General features: G+C 48.4%; 8 protein-coding genes across 8 annotated transcripts; 3 read left to right on the top strand and 5 right to left on the bottom strand.

The window, feature by feature from the left end:
• Window positions 1–507: 507 nt before the first annotated feature.
• On the top strand, window positions 508–2,987 carry PHATRDRAFT_46623 (predicted protein). The gene is made up of 3 exons (XM_002181069.1): window positions 508–969; window positions 1,062–2,550; window positions 2,651–2,987. Exons 1-3 carry the CDS (start codon window positions 632–634, stop codon window positions 2,903–2,905), a joined length of 2,082 nt encoding a protein of 693 aa, XP_002181105.1. The 5' UTR covers window positions 508–631; the 3' UTR covers window positions 2,906–2,987.
• A 34-nt stretch (window positions 2,988–3,021) lies between these two features.
• On the bottom strand, window positions 3,022–3,838 carry PHATRDRAFT_13157 (predicted protein; the record flags this gene model as incomplete). The annotated part of the gene is made up of 3 exons (XM_002180890.1): window positions 3,022–3,357; window positions 3,490–3,607; window positions 3,759–3,838. The coding sequence occupies 3 exons, from the start codon at window positions 3,836–3,838 to the stop codon at window positions 3,022–3,024; spliced, it is 534 nt and encodes a 177-aa protein (XP_002180926.1).
• Window positions 3,839–4,624: 786 nt separating this feature from the next.
• PHATRDRAFT_46622 (predicted protein) lies at window positions 4,625–5,520 on the top strand (the record flags this gene model as incomplete). The annotated part of the gene is made up of 1 exon (XM_002181068.1): window positions 4,625–5,520. The coding sequence occupies one exon, from the start codon at window positions 4,625–4,627 to the stop codon at window positions 5,441–5,443; it is 819 nt and encodes a 272-aa protein (XP_002181104.1). The 3' UTR covers window positions 5,444–5,520.
• Window positions 5,521–7,412: 1,892 nt separating this feature from the next.
• On the bottom strand, window positions 7,413–8,681 carry PHATRDRAFT_36629 (predicted protein; the record flags this gene model as incomplete). The annotated part of the gene is made up of 1 exon (XM_002180889.1): window positions 7,413–8,681. One exon carries the CDS (start codon window positions 8,679–8,681, stop codon window positions 7,413–7,415), a length of 1,269 nt encoding a protein of 422 aa, XP_002180925.1.
• Window positions 8,682–9,239: 558 nt separating this feature from the next.
• PHATRDRAFT_36628 (predicted protein) lies at window positions 9,240–10,649 on the bottom strand (the record flags this gene model as incomplete). Its single annotated transcript, XM_002180888.1, has 1 exon — window positions 9,240–10,649. The coding sequence occupies one exon, from the start codon at window positions 10,647–10,649 to the stop codon at window positions 9,240–9,242; it is 1,410 nt and encodes a 469-aa protein (XP_002180924.1).
• A 1,771-nt stretch (window positions 10,650–12,420) lies between these two features.
• PHATRDRAFT_46621 (predicted protein) lies at window positions 12,421–13,843 on the bottom strand (the record flags this gene model as incomplete). Its single annotated transcript, XM_002180887.1, has 1 exon — window positions 12,421–13,843. Exon 1 carries the CDS (start codon window positions 13,837–13,839, stop codon window positions 12,421–12,423), a length of 1,419 nt encoding a protein of 472 aa, XP_002180923.1. The 5' UTR covers window positions 13,840–13,843.
• A 549-nt stretch (window positions 13,844–14,392) lies between these two features.
• DYNLRB (roadblock-related dynein light chain) lies at window positions 14,393–14,909 on the top strand. Its single transcript, XM_002181067.1, has one exon. The coding sequence runs from the start codon at window positions 14,405–14,407 to the stop codon at window positions 14,732–14,734; it is 330 nt and encodes a 109-aa protein (XP_002181103.1). The 5' UTR covers window positions 14,393–14,404; the 3' UTR covers window positions 14,735–14,909.
• PHATRDRAFT_54612 (ercc4-like protein) lies at window positions 14,907–17,228 on the bottom strand. Its single transcript, XM_002180886.1, has one exon. The coding sequence runs from the start codon at window positions 17,166–17,168 to the stop codon at window positions 14,958–14,960; it is 2,211 nt and encodes a 736-aa protein (XP_002180922.1). The 5' UTR covers window positions 17,169–17,228; the 3' UTR covers window positions 14,907–14,957.
• Between the last annotated feature and the right edge of the window lie 115 nt (window positions 17,229–17,343).

Below are 17,343 nucleotides of genomic sequence, written 5' to 3'. Positions count from 1 at the left end.
TCTTTGGACACAGGGATGAACAGAAAAGAAAGGGTGACGAGAATATCGTATCGTAAGCTTTGGCCACTTTAGTTCTGACTCGGGGATGCGTCAATCAGCATTTTGTGTGTTGCTGTGACCGAATGCATGCGGGTGGTCTCGAGATTCCTCAGGGGTTTGCCTATTGACGTCGTTGATAGGGGGACATCAAAACAGATGTGGTATATCGGGACACATTTTCCCCCTCTTGGGGGTGGCTCTTATCCTGTTTTAGAGTGCTCTACCTTACGAGAGGTTAGTAATCGTTTGATAGCTTTGGTGACCTACATTCATTGTGTCTCTAGAGTGTCCATCACGCCTCGACCATCAGAAAGCGTCGCATACCAAAATCGGACAGTTACTTCAATGCTCCTGTTTGTCACACCACCACTTCCCAATAAATATTTTGTAGCACACCATTTATTTAGCAATACCTATATTACTTATCATGTTCGCGACGGACAACTCAACGTCACAGTTTGGATGGTCTTTCGATCTCTGCTTTTTGTCGTCGCGTTTGGAACTGGTGGTACCAAAACCTCCTCGACTCTTGACTTGTGAAAGGGTTGCATTCCTCTGGATTAGGAATAAGTTCTAGTCCCCTGTATTTAGAATGATGCTCGCACAAAAATGGCTGTGTGTGCACGTCTTTTGGGCGCTTTCCTGCCTCTTGTCGGATGCGTTTGTCCCGGGGCAGCGCAGATCGACCGTGTTGTCTCAGCGGACGCTGGAAAGGCCGAGCAGATTTCATCGCCCTGGCGGTAGCCTGCTCGAAAATACCTTTGGCGGCGAAATGGAGATAGAGAAAGACACGAAGCAGCAAAAGCTGCCTTTTTCCGACAGGGAAATGACGGTACTAACACATATTGCCGATCCCGTTCCCGTCACGGAAGAGCAATTTCGGCAGGACGAAGAATACATGCTTAGCGCTATTCTCGAGGCTGAAACAGCGTACGTTCTGTGACCAAATATCCATAGGTGTTGCTTTCCGTGCCTTGGCTCATTGACTCCTCTTTCGTATATTTCTTCTTATGCTGGTACAGTGGAGGAGAACGTGGTGTTGCGTCGGCGTTCCCCAAGCCGACTGTCGGTGCTGTTCTGGTGGCCGACGACGGACGTATCCTCGGAAAGGCACGGAGTGATTTTAGAAACGATGCCGTTCGGGCTGCGATTGCACAGGCGGGTCTTGAAGTAACACCATTATCTGAGTGGTGCGTCTCCTGGCCTTCCTCGGAACAGCTACGAAAAGATCTGGAAACCAGTACTTTGTACGTGACCTTGGAACCATCGTCCGAGCGGGAAGGTACGGCCCTTCCTCCTATAACACAGCTGATCGAGCTCGTTGGTATTCCTCGTGTCGTCATTGGATGTGCCGACCCGATCCAGGAACGACATTCCAAGGGTGCCGCCGCCTTGCACTCTGCGGGCATCGAAGTCCGCATGGGATCGGTATTGGAAGAAGAGTGCGAAAATCTGATCGTGGCCTATGCTCAGCTCGCGAACAGCAAGCTCCATAAAATGGCACGCACACATTTCAACTTGTTTGGACGACCTCTCGGATTTTTACACTGTTCGGTGGTGGATTCGGACAATATCGAAGCGTTTGCTCGTCAGGGTAACGCTTTCGGTACCAAGTTCGGTGGCCAGAATCTGAGTTTCCGGAAGTTTGGAGCATACGAAATCGCTCCGCCTCCCGAAGTCATCTGGGCTGATGATGGCGACGATGATGACTTTGACGACGAAGAATTTTTGTCGGTCGAATTCGAAGATGAGGACTTTCAGGGAGACATGAGTGGAACTCCGATGATGCCATGGTACGAGCAAGCCGACGCGGTAGTAGCAACGTTCCCCAAACAAGGGAACGGTCCCAGCGATGATGGTTCCTTGGCTGCTCGTTTGAGTGGGTTAAAATGGTTGGCGACGCACGGATGTGATCTCCCCGCCGGCGTGGAGCGTATCGTTGTCATGGACGCCACCGATCTGAAAGAACTCCCACTGAAAAATGGTGGACCGGATTTACCGAACCACGTGGATATTGAAAAGTTTTGGCGAGCTAACCACCGCAAGCCTACCCGTGTATTGTTGCGTCGGGGAAACGAAGCTCAGGCTCGAGCTGCTGCCGATGCTGCAGCTGCAGCGGCTAAAGCAGCCGCCGAAGCGGCCGCAGCGGCGGCGGCCGCCATCGAGACCGGAGATGCGGCCAAGGCAGCGGAAGCAGCAATTCAATGGCAAAAGAATGCGGAGGAGTCTACAAAGCAAATTCAGGATGAACTTCTTAAATCACAAGCTTTGAAACGTAACCTGGAGGAAATGGGTGTTATTGTCGAATTGCTGGACGGAAGCGAACCGATCGATGTCATGAAACATTTAGGCGAGCGCAGTGGTCTGCACACAATTGTATGGAGAGCGGGCTGCTGGGGTGAGCGCGGAGTACAATCTATTTTGGCGGGTGCTTTTCAATGGGTATCGGCTCACTTGGCTGTTGATGCGGTGGGCGGAAAGTTCTGGCAGCTCATGTTGGCGGAGAATGCGGTACGTTTGCAATAGCGCTGGTTCCATCGTGACCAAAGTCGCTGATGCCTAGCTCTCACTTTCTTTCTCTTGCTCGGCAATGTATGTTCACAATTAACAGGTCCAAGCGGCATGCGGACCCGAACGCAAAGTCAAAGTTTTTGCCGACCAAGAGGACATTTCTCTGGAGTACTGCGATGAGCCTGCGGCTGACAGCGACTGTAGTATGACAATTAACGGACGTCCAGTGCGGCATATTCGACTAGATTGCCGTGTAGCATTGGTCGACTCCAATCGGCCTCGTGAATTTGTCATTGCCAAGACGAAAAAGTTGGACCGCAAAATTATCGAAGAAGACGCGCCTTGGTTTCTTTAAGCTGAGGGCGTCAATAGTTGAGCGTATAGATGTGCAATAGACAAAAGCATGCCACATCAAAATACTTAATTTTACGTTCCAGAAAAACAAGTGAGTACTTTTAAACCAACGAATAATTATTTTCCTTGTGCCGTCAACCATTCCACAACTTGATCCATATTGGTACACTGTAAGGCCGAAATGGGCAGAACCATCCAAGGCGTTTCTAAGACGTAGTTCAATTGCAACTTTTCGATCAATTCCGATTCACCTACGTGTTCTGGCAGATCAATCTTGTTTGCCAATACAAGCAAGGGTGTAGCACCAATGGACCCGTCATCCAGTAGCTTGTGGAGCTCTTTTTTGGCAGTCGGTAGTTTTTGCGGAGCTGCAGCATCGACGACGTACAACACAACGTCACATCCTTTTGTATACCTAGACCATTCTGATCGATACTGTTCTTGACCACCAATCTACATCAGGCATATCGAAAGACAAGTGGGTTGAGACATGTAAAATTACATTTCAGGAAGATGAATCATACCAGCGTTGTTCGCCACTATGTAACAACAAAGAGACACGCACACAACACAACCAAGACTTACATCCCAACACTTCATGTTGACCTTGCCCTTTTTGAAGACCTTGACATTAAGACCAATCGTTGGCACCGTCTCGACGGCTTGTCCATGTGCCAGTACCGAAAGCAGCGTCGTTTTCCCACTACACGCAATGCAGGCAGTGCAAAAGAACGCATTGATGAGCAGTGGCAACGAAAGATACAGATTATGTGAGAATCCAGTATCAGTGAAGCTAGTAAGCACAAGGACGCATCGTTTCCGGAGACTGACGACTGTTGCAACGCAGAGTTTACCTATTCTCGAGTCCAATTACCACAATATCCAGCTTTTTCGTGTAGAAGATCTGAAGTAGATTGCTGAGGATTTGTCCCATCTTGTCAGCGGATGACTATGAATGAGGATTCGGCAGCCCACTCTGCTAGGAAAGCTGCAGGTACTAGAAGCCAAGCAATACAGGAATTTCGACCAATCTGGCGATGAGAAAACTAACACCGGGTCAAGCTCTCGATGAGACGTATCAGAGACTGCATATATATAGATGAGACTGTACGAAAAATACAATTTGTGAGGGATCTCGGCTAACAGTAACATACCGTAGGGCCGCCGACCCGCACTAACAGCAACACGGAGAGCTTGCTTTTCCGCTTTCACATTTAGGTGTGTGCCCCGAAATGTTAATGTTAAAGTTTGGGACACAAGCCCAAATCCAACAAATTTGAATTTCGAAACCATGCACAAAAGCAGTAATCCTGTTTTCACTTTGAACTGGCCAACTTTAAAACTTGAAAATTGTCATCGAATAAGTTACTATGGTAAGAGCTCAACAGAACGTTAACTTCATATAACGTTTCGATCCATAAGCGTTGACTGTGAGTGCATAGTACCAAAAACCACATGTTGATTCCGATATATTTAACCATATCGCTGGATTGATCTGCGCGGCTTGCTTGACGACCGTTGACCTTGTGTCACCGAAGCTCCTGCCTTCGACCATGGGAAAGAATCCAAAGCAATCACGATAGCCACCATCTCACTGGTACCCAACAGAGCTAACGCCGGTACTTGTTTTTGTGTTAACCTCTGCTCTTTCGTGTGAATCTGCCCTTTTGCGATTAGCGATAGCACTCCACCCAAAAAACCTTAACTTTGGCTCATTGCCATGCAATCCGCTTTGGAATTAAGGCTCGGCGAGTACGAAGCACAGGGTAAAGTATCCCGACGCGACTACGTGCACTTTCAGTCACTCCTACAAAAGCATCCTTCCTATCGAGCCAACATAGAGCGCGAGCTTGATTTGATGATTGCGCGACAAGAGTCCTTGCATCACCACGATTCATCGTCATCGGCCACTTCTACTGCTAGTCGCTCCTCGACTACTGAAGCCACCTCTTCTTTGGCAAGCTCCTCTCCTTCATCGATTCTACGAAAAAAATCTGCGGGATCTTTGCACGTGACTTGGGTCGATCGAGACCGTCGTGACCTTGAAGTGGTTTCGACAAAAGAAACACTAAGAGGGACAAAGCACTCTTCTGCAACGGAACTCTTGTCGAAATTGAGTTTTGAAGACAAGGAAAATTCTCATGTTCCTTTGGCACCATCTGTACTGGGTAAACAAGCCATTCTGGAGCGAGTGGATAGAATTTTGCGTCCTAAAGATGTACAAGGAAAACTTTCATTGGATGAAATTAAAACACTCTTTGTCGAAATGTGCTTCTTCGCTCGTCTTGGCTTTGTACAACCTCCTTCGTGTCTTCACTGTTCCTACCGAGAGAGCATCAATAGAAAGGAACGATCGGCAGCTTGTACACGGTGGGTAATTTGGCGTCGAAACGCGACGGTCGTTTTACACCCAGACCGAATCAGCGATGACCTCATAATATTGCTGCAATGTCGGGCAGCGCGACAGCTGTTGCGTGGGGAAATGGTCGACGGATGTTGTTGGAATGCGAAGTCGAAGCAAGTTGAATCGAGGCGCTGACTTTTTTTGTTGGAACCTTCGTTGGAACCTTCTAAACGTAGGGATTGACAGCGACCTAATACATGCACTTTTGTTTCAACTTTTTTCGTGGCTTTCGATTGGAATCGTGTAACTGCCGTGACGAATGTCCAACGGTACAGCAACTTATTTGCGGGTCGATAAATTATAGTAACTTTTCATCCTAGAGTTGGATTGGAATGGACTTTCGAGGTGCGCGGTCATCTCCCGTCGTACAAGACCTTGTCAGCCAAACACTATCACAACATCAAACGCATGGCCGCCTCTTTGGGTCAATAAGTTCATCATGTCCAACCATATTGTTTCTCTGATAACAAGAGTCTCCATGGCACCACCGCATTTGCGAATTACTCCTGAACTTATACAGCGATCCACTGCCTTAGTGAACAGCATCTTTGCCCGTTGGATGGTCCTAGAGCTGCAACGGTATGATGTTTTGATTAAATCACTGCATATTCAAAATATATTTTCGAGGCCAACTGACTTCTGTGAGCCTTCGAAGCCTTCTACCGCAAGCCTTGGCGAAAAGGTTTCGGATTACTGCCTGCTAATCGAGACTCAAATTGCATTCAGCGGGATGTCATTGTCTATTACTACTCTGAAATACATTCCATATATAATCGCCCAAGTGTCTCGTAATCTTTTGCAGAAGCGGGAAGACGGTCGACTTTCGTTCGTCGATGTTGAACTGGTCGGTCCCGAGCTCGTAGTGATGCATCTTGAATTGGAACTGCACAGGCAATGGGGGGTTGCCACGGACGACCAGCATATCGTAGAAGTATCTTTAGAACTGTTTCTACGGCGATTCACTGACATCGCATTTGTCAAAGTGACAAAGGTCACGGGCATGCCAAAGAGAGCCTTGTTTGAAATAGCAGTCTTTGGAGAAGACTGTCATGAGTGCGAATCACCGGAATCCCGCATTATTTTTGCATTTCGAGAGCACAGAAGCTACTTCAATCAGGCCCTCAAGATTTCCGGAAGGAAATCCATTCAAAACGCGACATTTTTTGACATAAGGAAAATAAGCCTCCCCACGCATGACTTGACGCTCGGTACGCCATTTGACAAGACGAGTGGGTTTGATGATCTGCTCGTATTCCAAACCATAGGCGAACCGGAGGTTGGCCTATCGGATGTTCGCCTTTGGATGGCGATGATGCTCTGGTTTACGATAGGATCTTGTCTGTTAGCGGTAACGCTTGGGCCGGCACGGAAACATCTGATGAAAGAAAAATTGAGCGCAGTTACGAATTCTAGTGCTGAACCTGAGTTATAACAACAGCTCGAGTATTGGATGATCGTGACCTGCGTAGTCAATTACAACTTGCCTCACCGATCTACCGTCGTCAGTTGCGAGTGCAGGACTGGCTCCTGTCTGCAATAGAATGCTAGCAATCTCCACATTTCCAATCGCCGCAGCTAGGTGAAGTACGGTCCGGCCATCCTCATCCGGTTCGTTAAACATTTAAGGAGATCGACATTTCCACTTCCGACTGCATCTCTAATAGCAGCTTTCGAAACATCTTCTAAATCGTCACCCTCTGGCTCTAGCTCGACGTGGTCGCCGGAAACTCTGTCCCCCGACAGAAGACCGAACATGGGGTGACCTTGATCCAAAACGTTCGTGGCGATATCAAGTGCCGTTCGACCATCAATAGTTTGTAATGACGAGTCGGCTCCAGCTTCTAAACATAGCTGGACAAAATTGAAATTTCCGTTGCGAGCTGTCAGATGAAGCGCGGTCCATCCGTTGCTATCTTGTTTGTTATCAGTTCCAGTCGGTGCGCCGCAAAGCAAGCAAAGTCTTCAACCTCTTCATTGCTTAGCCGAATGTCTTTACCCCTAAACGATTTGCCGCTACAGAGCAGAACTTGACGCGTCATAGATTCCTCTTCATTCCTTGCTGTAAGCGGATTAGAAAGGGTCCCGGTTTTAGCTGTACCCTTTTTCAAACTTTTGGAAGCTCTCTTTCGCTTGTCAACGATTCTCTCTTTTTTGTGCTCTGAATTAAAGCTTCATCTTTGGAAGATGGTGAAGAGTATTGGATACCCTCGACTTGGTGGCTGGCTTCCGAAAGAGAAGCCTGGATATCGTTGGCGGCGCATTGCATTTGTGTGTAATCACGGAGCGCTTCGTGACGTATTTGTTCCGCTGGCGGAAGAACAAAAACTTCCTCATCGTCGTCAAAATATTCTTCCACGCAATCGCCGTTCATATCAAGCTCACACGTTGCAACGCTTGGCAACTTGTCTTGGGGATCTCCATTGTCAAAGACAAATTGATTAGTGTCGTCCATATACAAAAATGAACTATCCTCGGTTTCAGCGGCTTCGTCCACTTTCGTACGGCGGATTTGTTCACTATCAACGCATTCTTTCTGCCCAGTTGGAAGCAAACGGCAAAAGAGCTCCGTATCTGGCGTGGGGCAGTAAAACAAGCAAGTCCCTTTTCGTTTGGGTGCCATTTGAATGGTCACGAGGCAAAACAAAAAGGCACCCAGCATGACAAAAATCATTGTCCAAGTGCCAATCGTTCGCGACCAACTGGCCGACACGTGATGCTTCACGTCGTCCGCCACCTCAGAAACCTTCTGGACATTATCAGCCGCCAAATCTTCCATGTCGTCGAGATCTTCGGTTTGGTTCCGAAGCGTTTCGTGGATCCGGGACATCTCCGCTTTCATTTGAGCGGCCATTTGACCAATAGCTTGTTCGATTTGATTACGCTGCTCTTTTTGTAAGTCTTCCAAACTGGCGTTGGAAAAACGCTGATTCGTGGTAGCGGCGTTTGGAGACGGGGATGGCGTGTGTTCACTAAACGTGTCGAGTTGTGAAGAGGTGCTCTCGTCGTCGTCGTCGTTTTCGTCGTCTTCACCCTGTCCAGTTTCTTGGGGGCTTTGGCGATTGGCGAAAAATATCTGCTTCACTAAATCATTTTCGGCGTTCGGATCCTGCCGCCGACGGTCCTCAGCAGCTTGCTGAGCCCGGGCGCAGGCTCTTTCCACTCGGTATTGCCAGGCTTTGAAATTTGTGGTTGATTGCCTATCGCGAACGGAAGGTGCGATACGCTGCCACAAAGACTGTGCCAGTTCGGCTCGCGTCAAGAGCGACTGCCACGACTGACCAGTTGGAGCGTCGTCCCGTTCCATAGCGTACAGCAAACGATACAGATTGACCACTGTCAATTGCGTTTCTTGATGACTGTCGATAGTGTCCATGTGAGGCATACTACCATTCCAGCTGTTCTCGCTGGAATCAAGGATGTCGTCTGAATGTTTCATCGTGTTTTTGTGCCTCGTCAAATGCCTACAGTTGGCGTTCTAAGTGAAATGATGTATAGTCAATAAAACGGATTGATTGTGCTTCAAAGTAAGTGGTGTCTATTGCTGTCACTGCAGATGAAGACATCGGCTATGGCGCTTTCGCTTAAAGGAACTGTGAAGGCGTTCCAGAAACGTTCGTTCTCGATGGGACGTAACTGACAAAGAACTTTTCGATCCCTCTTTTACGACAACCCCTGACGTAAACCGTTTTCCATGTTTTGGGCGACAACCGTAGGTTCGCTCTTTCCTGTAGCACAGTGGCCGAAAGATATAGCGTGCCCTCACAGCTGGTCACTGATTTTGACTTTTAGATCGTGGGTTCTAACATACTATGCGCTATATACATATCATGGAACGTCCACCTTCTCGGTAGATTCGTTGAAAATTGTGGTTGTCGTCACATATAAAAAATTGGTGCCTAGGACGAATCTCCTCTGAAAAAAATAACACGCGTTACGCAGTCCGGTTTGTGGGAAGCCCAGCTCCTTCCAACAAAGACAGTGCCGTACCGTTGCCTACCATCTTTACAAACCCGCGAATCCAAGGGCGGATCTCGTCATCTGTACTGACCAGCGCAGAGCCTTTCCTTTGCCACGTCTCGTAGCTGTGTGCATCGCCACCATCGCGAGCGTCGTCTCGGTAGCTATACTGCTCCCAACTACCAAGGTAGTGATGAATGCCAATGGGCAGTGTATACGCTATCCACGAGTTTGACTTACACATTTCAACAAGAGCTTTGTGCGCATTGGCTTTGCCATCCAAGTGGTGTTGCTTTACTTGAGAGACGTCAATCAGACTTTTGGCTAACACGTGGTCATCCTCGGTTGAGCGATGCCGCCATCGCAGCGTATCAAAGCGGGCTGGATCCAGAAAATCTGGCACGTCCCTACGGATCTCCTCGTCTGTACTTTCTACTGATCCGTACATGGCGCGTGATAGCAAAACGCAGGATTGACCGAAATTCACAGCGAAGGTGTAGTTTGGTCCGCTGTGCGCTTGCCATGTTAACTCGTGAAAGTAGTCGGCGACGTGTCCTGGTTGTTGCATCCGGAGCGCCGTGTTGTCCACCATGCGGCTATTGATGGTAAGGTACTCATCGGAGTCGATGAAAGTCGTCCAAGATCGGTTGAATTCCCTTAGTCTTCGGATACAGCCCTTGTAAAATTGTGCTTGACGAAACCTATGCTTTAAATGTCGTTGTTCGACCGTATCGTTCGCGCTTCGTCCAATATTAGAGGGTAGAAACGATCGATCATTCCATTCTTCGATATACATGCGATCTCTCCAGCGATCTAGTACCGCCGTAGGACGCGTTCTGGAATGAGGATCCACCGTAACTACCAAGTGCCGCAGATTCAAGGCGTAGTAGTGGTAAGCAATCCACTCCACGAGTCGATGGTTGTCGTCCATGACGAGGATGCATGCTGAAAATGTATTGTCGGGGTGTTCCTTTCGGCCGGAGGTATTTGCTTTGGTCGTCGTAATGCTGCTAGCATTCTCAGAGCTCACCGTCAGCACGAGTGGAATAGCAGCCGAAGCACTCGATATGTTGGCAAAACTGTAAATGGCGGAGTCGCGTGCATCGATTTTCCTTCTTCCAGGAAAGAACTGAGAGTGATTCCATGGTTTCGGCGACGTGAATCGGCCAGCGAAGCTATCGAAGCCAATACTGCTGATATAAATTTGGGCATTTCTTGTCGACACGAATGAAGAAAAGTATTTCCAAAGGTTTTTTTCCGGTGTGCTCGCATTGCCTTCAATGATCGCATGTGTAGTCCAGTAAATTTCAAAAATTAAGGACACGGTCCCAAGCGTTAGTATGAGGAGAAATTGGTGCAATAATCGCGTCGTATGGGTGGCCATGGTATGTGTAGTGAGTGGATAAATTTGTACCTCGTCTTCCGCTTGTTTTGCTTTACAAGGCCAATTGTTTGATTACCATGTTGCATTGTTGGACAACGACCAACGACTTGCGAGAGAGTCGGCTTGCTTGATTTCTACCCATATTGGTTTCGTTTGAAATTTGCGGACATCTTACCTCAACAATGGTGAAGGGAAGTCTACCGAGACTTAAGACACGTGACTCATAAGTTCCGACTCACTCTCTCTGTCAGTCACGATTCGCTATTTCCAGTGAAACATGTTACTGCAGAGACGTTTGTGCAGATGACTGCTGTGCCCGAAGTGTTTTGGTCCTGACAAATGGAACAATGCAACGCGCTTGCACTGTTTGCCGAAAGACTGTCTATCGAATTCATGCGTTGGGGTTTTATTGATACGCCATGAGCCTGTAGGGCTGCCCCACGAAATTTGTATAAAGACGTACAATGGATGGCGTACAGAATTCCATGCACTCGTAGTAGTGTACGGCGCTGCCTTTCACTTTCTCATTGTAACGGATGATGGCGCTTGATGTGTATAGCCAACGGCTTAAGTGCCTTTCACTCGAGACCGCAACATGGTTCATGGGTGGAATCCAGTCTCGCAGAGGCTATCAAGATTGTTAGCCACGGTGTTCGGAAAATCGTCATTGCGGCCAGGACCGAGTCCAACAGTCAAGGGTGTTCTGAAGCAGCAGGTGTTTTGTTGAAATTCGGTAAAACCCTCGGAACTCACCGAAGACGATACTTGGAGCATAAAAGTTTTATGCTTTATTCCACGGAAACCAAATTGCCTCCAAATTTCGTTCCGTGCTGAGACTTTTGGTGTATACTTAGAAACACCAGCACCCCTTGTGGTGATGTCGAGAATTATTTGCACTCGTCATGAAAGATGACACGGCATCAAAACGAAAAAGGTTTTTGACGGTGAGGCGAAGGAAAAGAAGGGCGGATAGCAACAACAACAAGAAAATATTTCATTGGGGAAAGGGCACGGAGAACCATTTGACAATGATTCTACATGTCGGTCTCGTTGCCACCGAACAGTTTCCGAGCTTTTATGTCAGCACTACTGAAATCCCATTGTCAGCTGGTAGCTGCAACTTCGCTTGGTCTTTCTAGCGTGCTTCAATCCTCACTCGGGCTCGCAAGTGACGGAGATAGCCTTGTACGTACTGGTTTCCTAGTGAATAGCAAATACTATTCATACAGAAAAGCTTTGGTTATTTCATAAGGGGAAGAAGGAACGCGCTTGAAAAAGCATGTGCGAGCGTTCTGCAGTCTTTGCGATTCCGACAGCGCCACGCCGGCGGTATTGATGAGATTGATGGATCTCTCTGCGGTATTCGGATTTAGCATAGCAGAATCTGAAAAATGAAGTAGCCCAGCGTGCAACAATGAAAAATTGTAGATTGAGAGATGTTGGAAATCTGATCAAATCTATATTCGCGAGCATACCAATGGATGCACAAAGGCAAACAGCCCCTGCCCAACAATGGAAAGAAGTGAAAATTGGATCTACGTATTATTTGTTAGCTGCCAACTATGAACCAATGCTCTGTACTTAACCAAAGGAACAGGTTAAGAGGCTTTGGATCGAAAATAGAAAGTAAGTAGTAAGGCAATCCCTCAAACTTGCAATCTGCATGTTTTTTGTAGGCCTGTTGTGTGCTCCACATACATTGACGCCCACTCTCTCTTTCGGGGCTATACTTAAGCATCGCAAGTGGCACCAAAATCAAACTTGACTGCCACTAACTTTTTGCCGTACGGTTTGTGGGGAGCCCAGCCCCTTCCAGCAAAAACTGTGCCGTGCCATTGCCCACCATGTCCACAAACCCGCGAATCCAAGGGCGAATCTCATCATCCGTACTGACCAGCGCAGAGCCCTTCCTTTGCCACGTCTCGTAGCTGTGTGCATCGCCACCATCGCGAGCGTCGTCTCGGTAGCTATACTGCTCCCAACTACCAAGGTAGTGATGAATGCCAATGGGCAGTGTATACGCCAAAAAGGATTCGGACGTACACATATCGACAAGCACTTTGTGCGCATTGCTGATACCTTCCATATGGGATCGGTGAACCTGCGAGATGTCGATCAGACTTTTGGCTAATACGTGGCCATCCTCGGTTGAGCGATGCCGCCATCGCAGCGTATCGAAGCGGGCTGGATCCAGAAAATCCGGCACGTCCCTACGGATCTCCTCGTCTGTACTTTCCACCGATCCATACATGGTGCGGGACAGTAAAACGCAGGGTTGACCGAAATTCACAGCGAAGGTGGAGTTTGGATCGCTGTGCGCTTGCTGTGTTAACTCGTGAAAGTAGTCGGCGACGTGTCCTGGTCGTTGCATCCGGAGCGCCGTGTTGTCGACCAGGCGGCTATTGATGGTAAGGTACTCATCGGAGTCGATGAAAGCCGTCCACGTTCGGTTGAATTCTCGTAATCTACGGATACAGCCCTTGTAAAATTGCGCTTGACGAAACCTGTGCCTCAAATGTCGTCTTTCGACCGTATCGTTCGCGCTTCGCCAATTAATTCGCGGAAAAAATGTTCGATCGGACCATTCATCAATTTGCATACGATCTCTCCAGCGATCTAGAACTGCGGTCGGAGATGTTCTAGAATGAGGATCCACCGTAACTACCAAGTGCCGCAGATTCAAGGCGTAGTAGTGGTAGGCAATCCACTCCACGAGGCGATGGTTGTCGTCCATGACGAGGATACATGCTGAAAAGGTATTATCGGGTTGTTTCATTCGGCCGGGGCTAGGTTCCTCGGTTGTTGTAGTTGTCCGGCTGGTATTCTGAGAGCTCACCGTCAGCACGAGTGGAAAAATGGCCGAAGCACCCGAAACGTTAGCGACATTGTAGATAGCGGAGTCCAGTGTATCAATTTTCCTTCTACCGGGAGGAATTTGACTCGTATTCCAGACTGTCGGCGACTCGAATGGATCGACAAGATTACCGTTATCAACACTACTGAGGTAGTTGGCAGAGTCGCTTGTCGACGCAAACGAGGACAAGTAATTCCAAATATCTTCTTCCGGCGTTCTGGACAGGCTTTTACTGATCGCTTGTGTCGTCCAGCGGGTTTCAAAAATGAATAAGACGGTCCCAAGTGACAGTATGAAGAAAAAGCGGTGCCGCAAAGGCGTCCTACCACTCAACATGACGATGGTTGCCTTTTTCGATAAAACTGTTACTTTGTCTTACATTAGGCAACCTGTTGTTTTGGAAGTGCAAAATTGCTTCATACCTAAATTGGAACAACGACCAACGACTTTCGTGAGAGTCGGCTTGCTTCGGTGCATCATCGCTTACCGACTCGTTCCGAGACTCCGCCACTCCGCTGCGCATTAATTGTTTCGCCAGAGCGGGACTCAAAACATAGCGAAAGTGATTTCAAATGTGAAAAGTTTTCCCTCTAGTACCCATATTGGTACCCTTATTCGCTCAAACCGACGGAGAACACGGAATTTCTCCTCCGGTAAACAAGACTATCCAAGTAATTGTCGTTCAGACATAGTAAATTCGGATTCTCCAAATGAAGCTTGGTGTGACAGTGAGTTGCGGTAATTACAGGTAATTGTAAAAAAAGAAATATTTACCGAGAGGTCTACCGTCTCTCAAACTTGTCATCTGCGCGTTCTTGCGAATCCGTCCATTCCTCGAAAGTGGATTCCCAGTCCAGACGCACTTGTTGGCAATTCTTCTTTCTCCAAGACAATTCCAAATATGTCGACAGCGCATGCGTCGGACACGATCCCGACGACAGTGGACAACGCCAATCTGCAAGAGCTCGAAGACACCGTCAGCCGGCTCGCCTCGCACAAAGGAGTGCAAAGCGTAATGATTCTGAATCGGGCTGGAGATATGCTAGTTTCTCGACAGGCTGGACCCGAAGCCGCAAAGTTTGCCAAGCAGCTGTTGGAGACCGCTTCCGCATATCTCACGTCGCTTTCGGAAGACGATGAGATCTCGTTCTTACAGATCCGATCGAAGCAACACCGAGAGCTCATGATAGCACCACACGAAGGCTACCTTTTGGCTGTATTGAAGCGATAGCCTGAGAGTGGAGAAACGTTTGATTTCGTGATGTACAACAAAGTGTCGTTCGCTGAAAACTGAGTCTTTTCGCGACTGCGTGACTTGCATTCCTGTCTCTTGGTGAAATCTGGCGTTCGAGAGACGATTGACACTGAAATAGACTCATATTTCAAGGATGTCTAACGTATGTGAACTCCAATCTCTATTTTATTATATCGTTATAAGTAGACTTTCACTTGACCTAGTCTAAAACCACAACTTCCGGAGACGCAGCTTTATTGCCAGCGGATCTCTTTGTTCTTGTTTGCTCGGTTTCGCACCCAAACCTTGCTTTCTTACATGAGGAGTTACCAACAGCGGAAAAAGGTTTCCGTTTGCTTCGCAACGGAGACCGTTGGAACACACTGGCATCGTCATCGTCGCTGCTGAACAAACTTGATGGAGCAGTAAAGCTGGCTCTAGATTGACTAACTACCACAGGTGCGGGAGACCGAATATTGAACTCTGCCAATTCCGCTTTTTGTTCCACGACGCCGGAAAAATGCAGACAGTCCAACTCCTTCTCACATTTGGCGAATGGTTCAGCGGTATCTGTTTCGCCTCCTTCGTCGTTGTCTGAGGAAAGCAAGTCAATATAGTCGTCCACGTTGACTGCCTTTGTTGGCGCCGTAAGAGGCTTCGAAACGCCCCGCTTGCAAACAGAAGATATGGGGGCTGAACTTCCGATGCCTTTAAAAGCGTCCCCCAGATCCTCGTCCTGTGCTTCTGAGCGACTCGCCTTGTCAATATTAACCTCCGACAGAGGCTGCTGCTCACTCGCCGCTGATTTTGAAATTAGACAACGCGCCAAAGGTATATCCATCGGTTGGGAATCAATAGAAGTAAACGGCATTTGGCTCTCCACGTACTTTTTCACATTTGGATCTCCATTCGGCCAGAGATCTTCATCGTCTTCCTCTTGTATTGGAGATGGCATCCATGCCGCCGTGAGGGAAGGTTTAGTGCCGTCTTTCGATATCGAGGCCGGTGGAGAGATTCCTTCGTCCATTCCGTACACAGTGTACAACTCTTCCGCACTCTTGGGACCAGTCTTTCGGAGTTGATGAGACGAAGGATCTGAAATGGGAAGTTCGGTGACCAGCGCTTTCTTGGAAGCGACATCATTTACACTTTCGTAGGCCAGAAATAGTTCGTTGGCTGTCGAATACGTGCGGCACAGGGCTTGGACTTTGCGATCCGAAAAGCTTTGCACTTGCTTCAGCATCGCACTATGAATAGAGCCGATTGTACGGGTTCCTAATTCTCTGTCGTATTCCACTTTGGCTTTGAGCTCCGCGTAAGTAATGAAACGTTCCGTACCGGGCATGGGCGTTGGATCGACATCAAACATCATCTCCATGAGCGACTGCAACCGACGTCGCCGATTCTTCCTGGGCGCCGCCTGATCAGTACTTCGCCGCTTAGCTTGCTTGTCATTGACAGAGGTATCGGTTTCGGAGAAAGTTGGCAGGGCCTGAGTTACGAATGCGCGGGGAAAAGACCGTTGCAGCACTCGTCGATGCATGCGTTTCAATGTTTGCACGGTTTCGTCGAGATGAGCCGTTTGCAGAATTTGGAAGTCCTTGTGTAAACGAATTTCCCAGGTCGCTGTATGCATTGTTTCCACACTGCAACCACGCAGATCTTTGGTCAAGTCTCCTTCAATCAGAAAGAGAACTTGTGGCAAGCCGGAATGCATCAATCGAAGTTGCTGTTCATTGTAACGCGTGCCAAAGAGGGATGCTTTCAAATCGTCTACCGTTTTACGTTCGACGATTGTCCCCAGCATCAGTTCGGCTTTAATTTTGCCTGCAGTGTCCATTCCTTGAGCCATCCAAGCCATGTCCCCAATGGGTAACGATCGTGCTTCACAAGGAATACCGGACATTCGGCACTTGGCAATAACGTGGTCCGATTGAGTCTCCCGCTGGTCGATTAGAAGTACCGCCCGCCAAGTCAGCGACAGCGATTTCCAAGCAGTGGCGTGTTGCACTGCGTTTTGGTAGGCAATCTCTCTCGCGCTTGGTTTTTCCACAGGATCGGCAGTTGGCAATGTATTCCGTGGACGTGATCGGGAAGCGGTTGATTTCGTGGACCCGACTGACGAAGCGGGGGACTCTGCGGATTTCAGCTTCGCGGCGGGAAACAATAGATTGGCGACGTGATCTCCAATTCCGCTCAGTGCCTTGGCTTGGGCGTAGGATTGGACGGCTTCTTTCTGTTTGGCGAGACTTTCGGTCGCTTTGCGTAACGTCCGCGAGTAGTTGTTGCTACCGAGCGTGGATCGTTTCGCTACGAGTGCGTCGACGAGGCTTTGGTTGTCTACGCATTTGGCCTTGACGGGTTTACAGTGAGCGGACGTAGAACTACCGTTCGTCGTCCGACCAAATGTCTGCGTCTTGGTGTACGCCATGGTGGGTCGTTGTCAACGCTATCCACTGCCGAGCACGTCCAATCTGTGGACGGACAAGTGACAATGACGTGACTGTGAATAGAAAAATGGCAGCATATACCCACTAGTTGTACTACGTACTGTTGCTATATAGTTACAGAGATAGGCACCGTAAACTGTCGAAAGGATCCGGTCG

This window comes from Phaeodactylum tricornutum, chromosome 10 (assembly GCF_000150955.2).
Source record: "Phaeodactylum tricornutum CCAP 1055/1 chromosome 10, whole genome shotgun sequence".
NCBI classification, from domain to species: domain Eukaryota; phylum Bacillariophyta; class Bacillariophyceae; order Surirellales; family Neidiaceae; genus Phaeodactylum; species Phaeodactylum tricornutum.
Note: the sequence above shows the minus strand (reverse complement) of the source record. Positions and strands in the feature narration are given on the sequence as shown.

Bases quoted from the DNA above. Each gene is read 5' to 3' on its own strand.
- PHATRDRAFT_46623 (XM_002181069.1), top strand. From the start codon at position 632: ATGATGCTCGCACAAAAATGGCTGTGTGTGCACGTCTTTTGGGCGCTT. The intron at 970-1,061 runs GTACGTTCTGTG...ATGCTGGTACAG, and splicing joins ATTCTCGAGGCTGAAACAGC to TGGAGGAGAACGTGGTGTTG. The intron at 2,551-2,650 runs GTACGTTTGCAA...CACAATTAACAG, and splicing joins TCATGTTGGCGGAGAATGCG to GTCCAAGCGGCATGCGGACC.
- DYNLRB (XM_002181067.1), top strand. From the start codon at position 14,405: ATGTCGACAGCGCATGCGTCGGACACGATCCCGACGACAGTGGACAAC.
- PHATRDRAFT_54612 (XM_002180886.1), bottom strand. From the start codon at position 17,168: ATGGCGTACACCAAGACGCAGACATTTGGTCGGACGACGAACGGTAGT.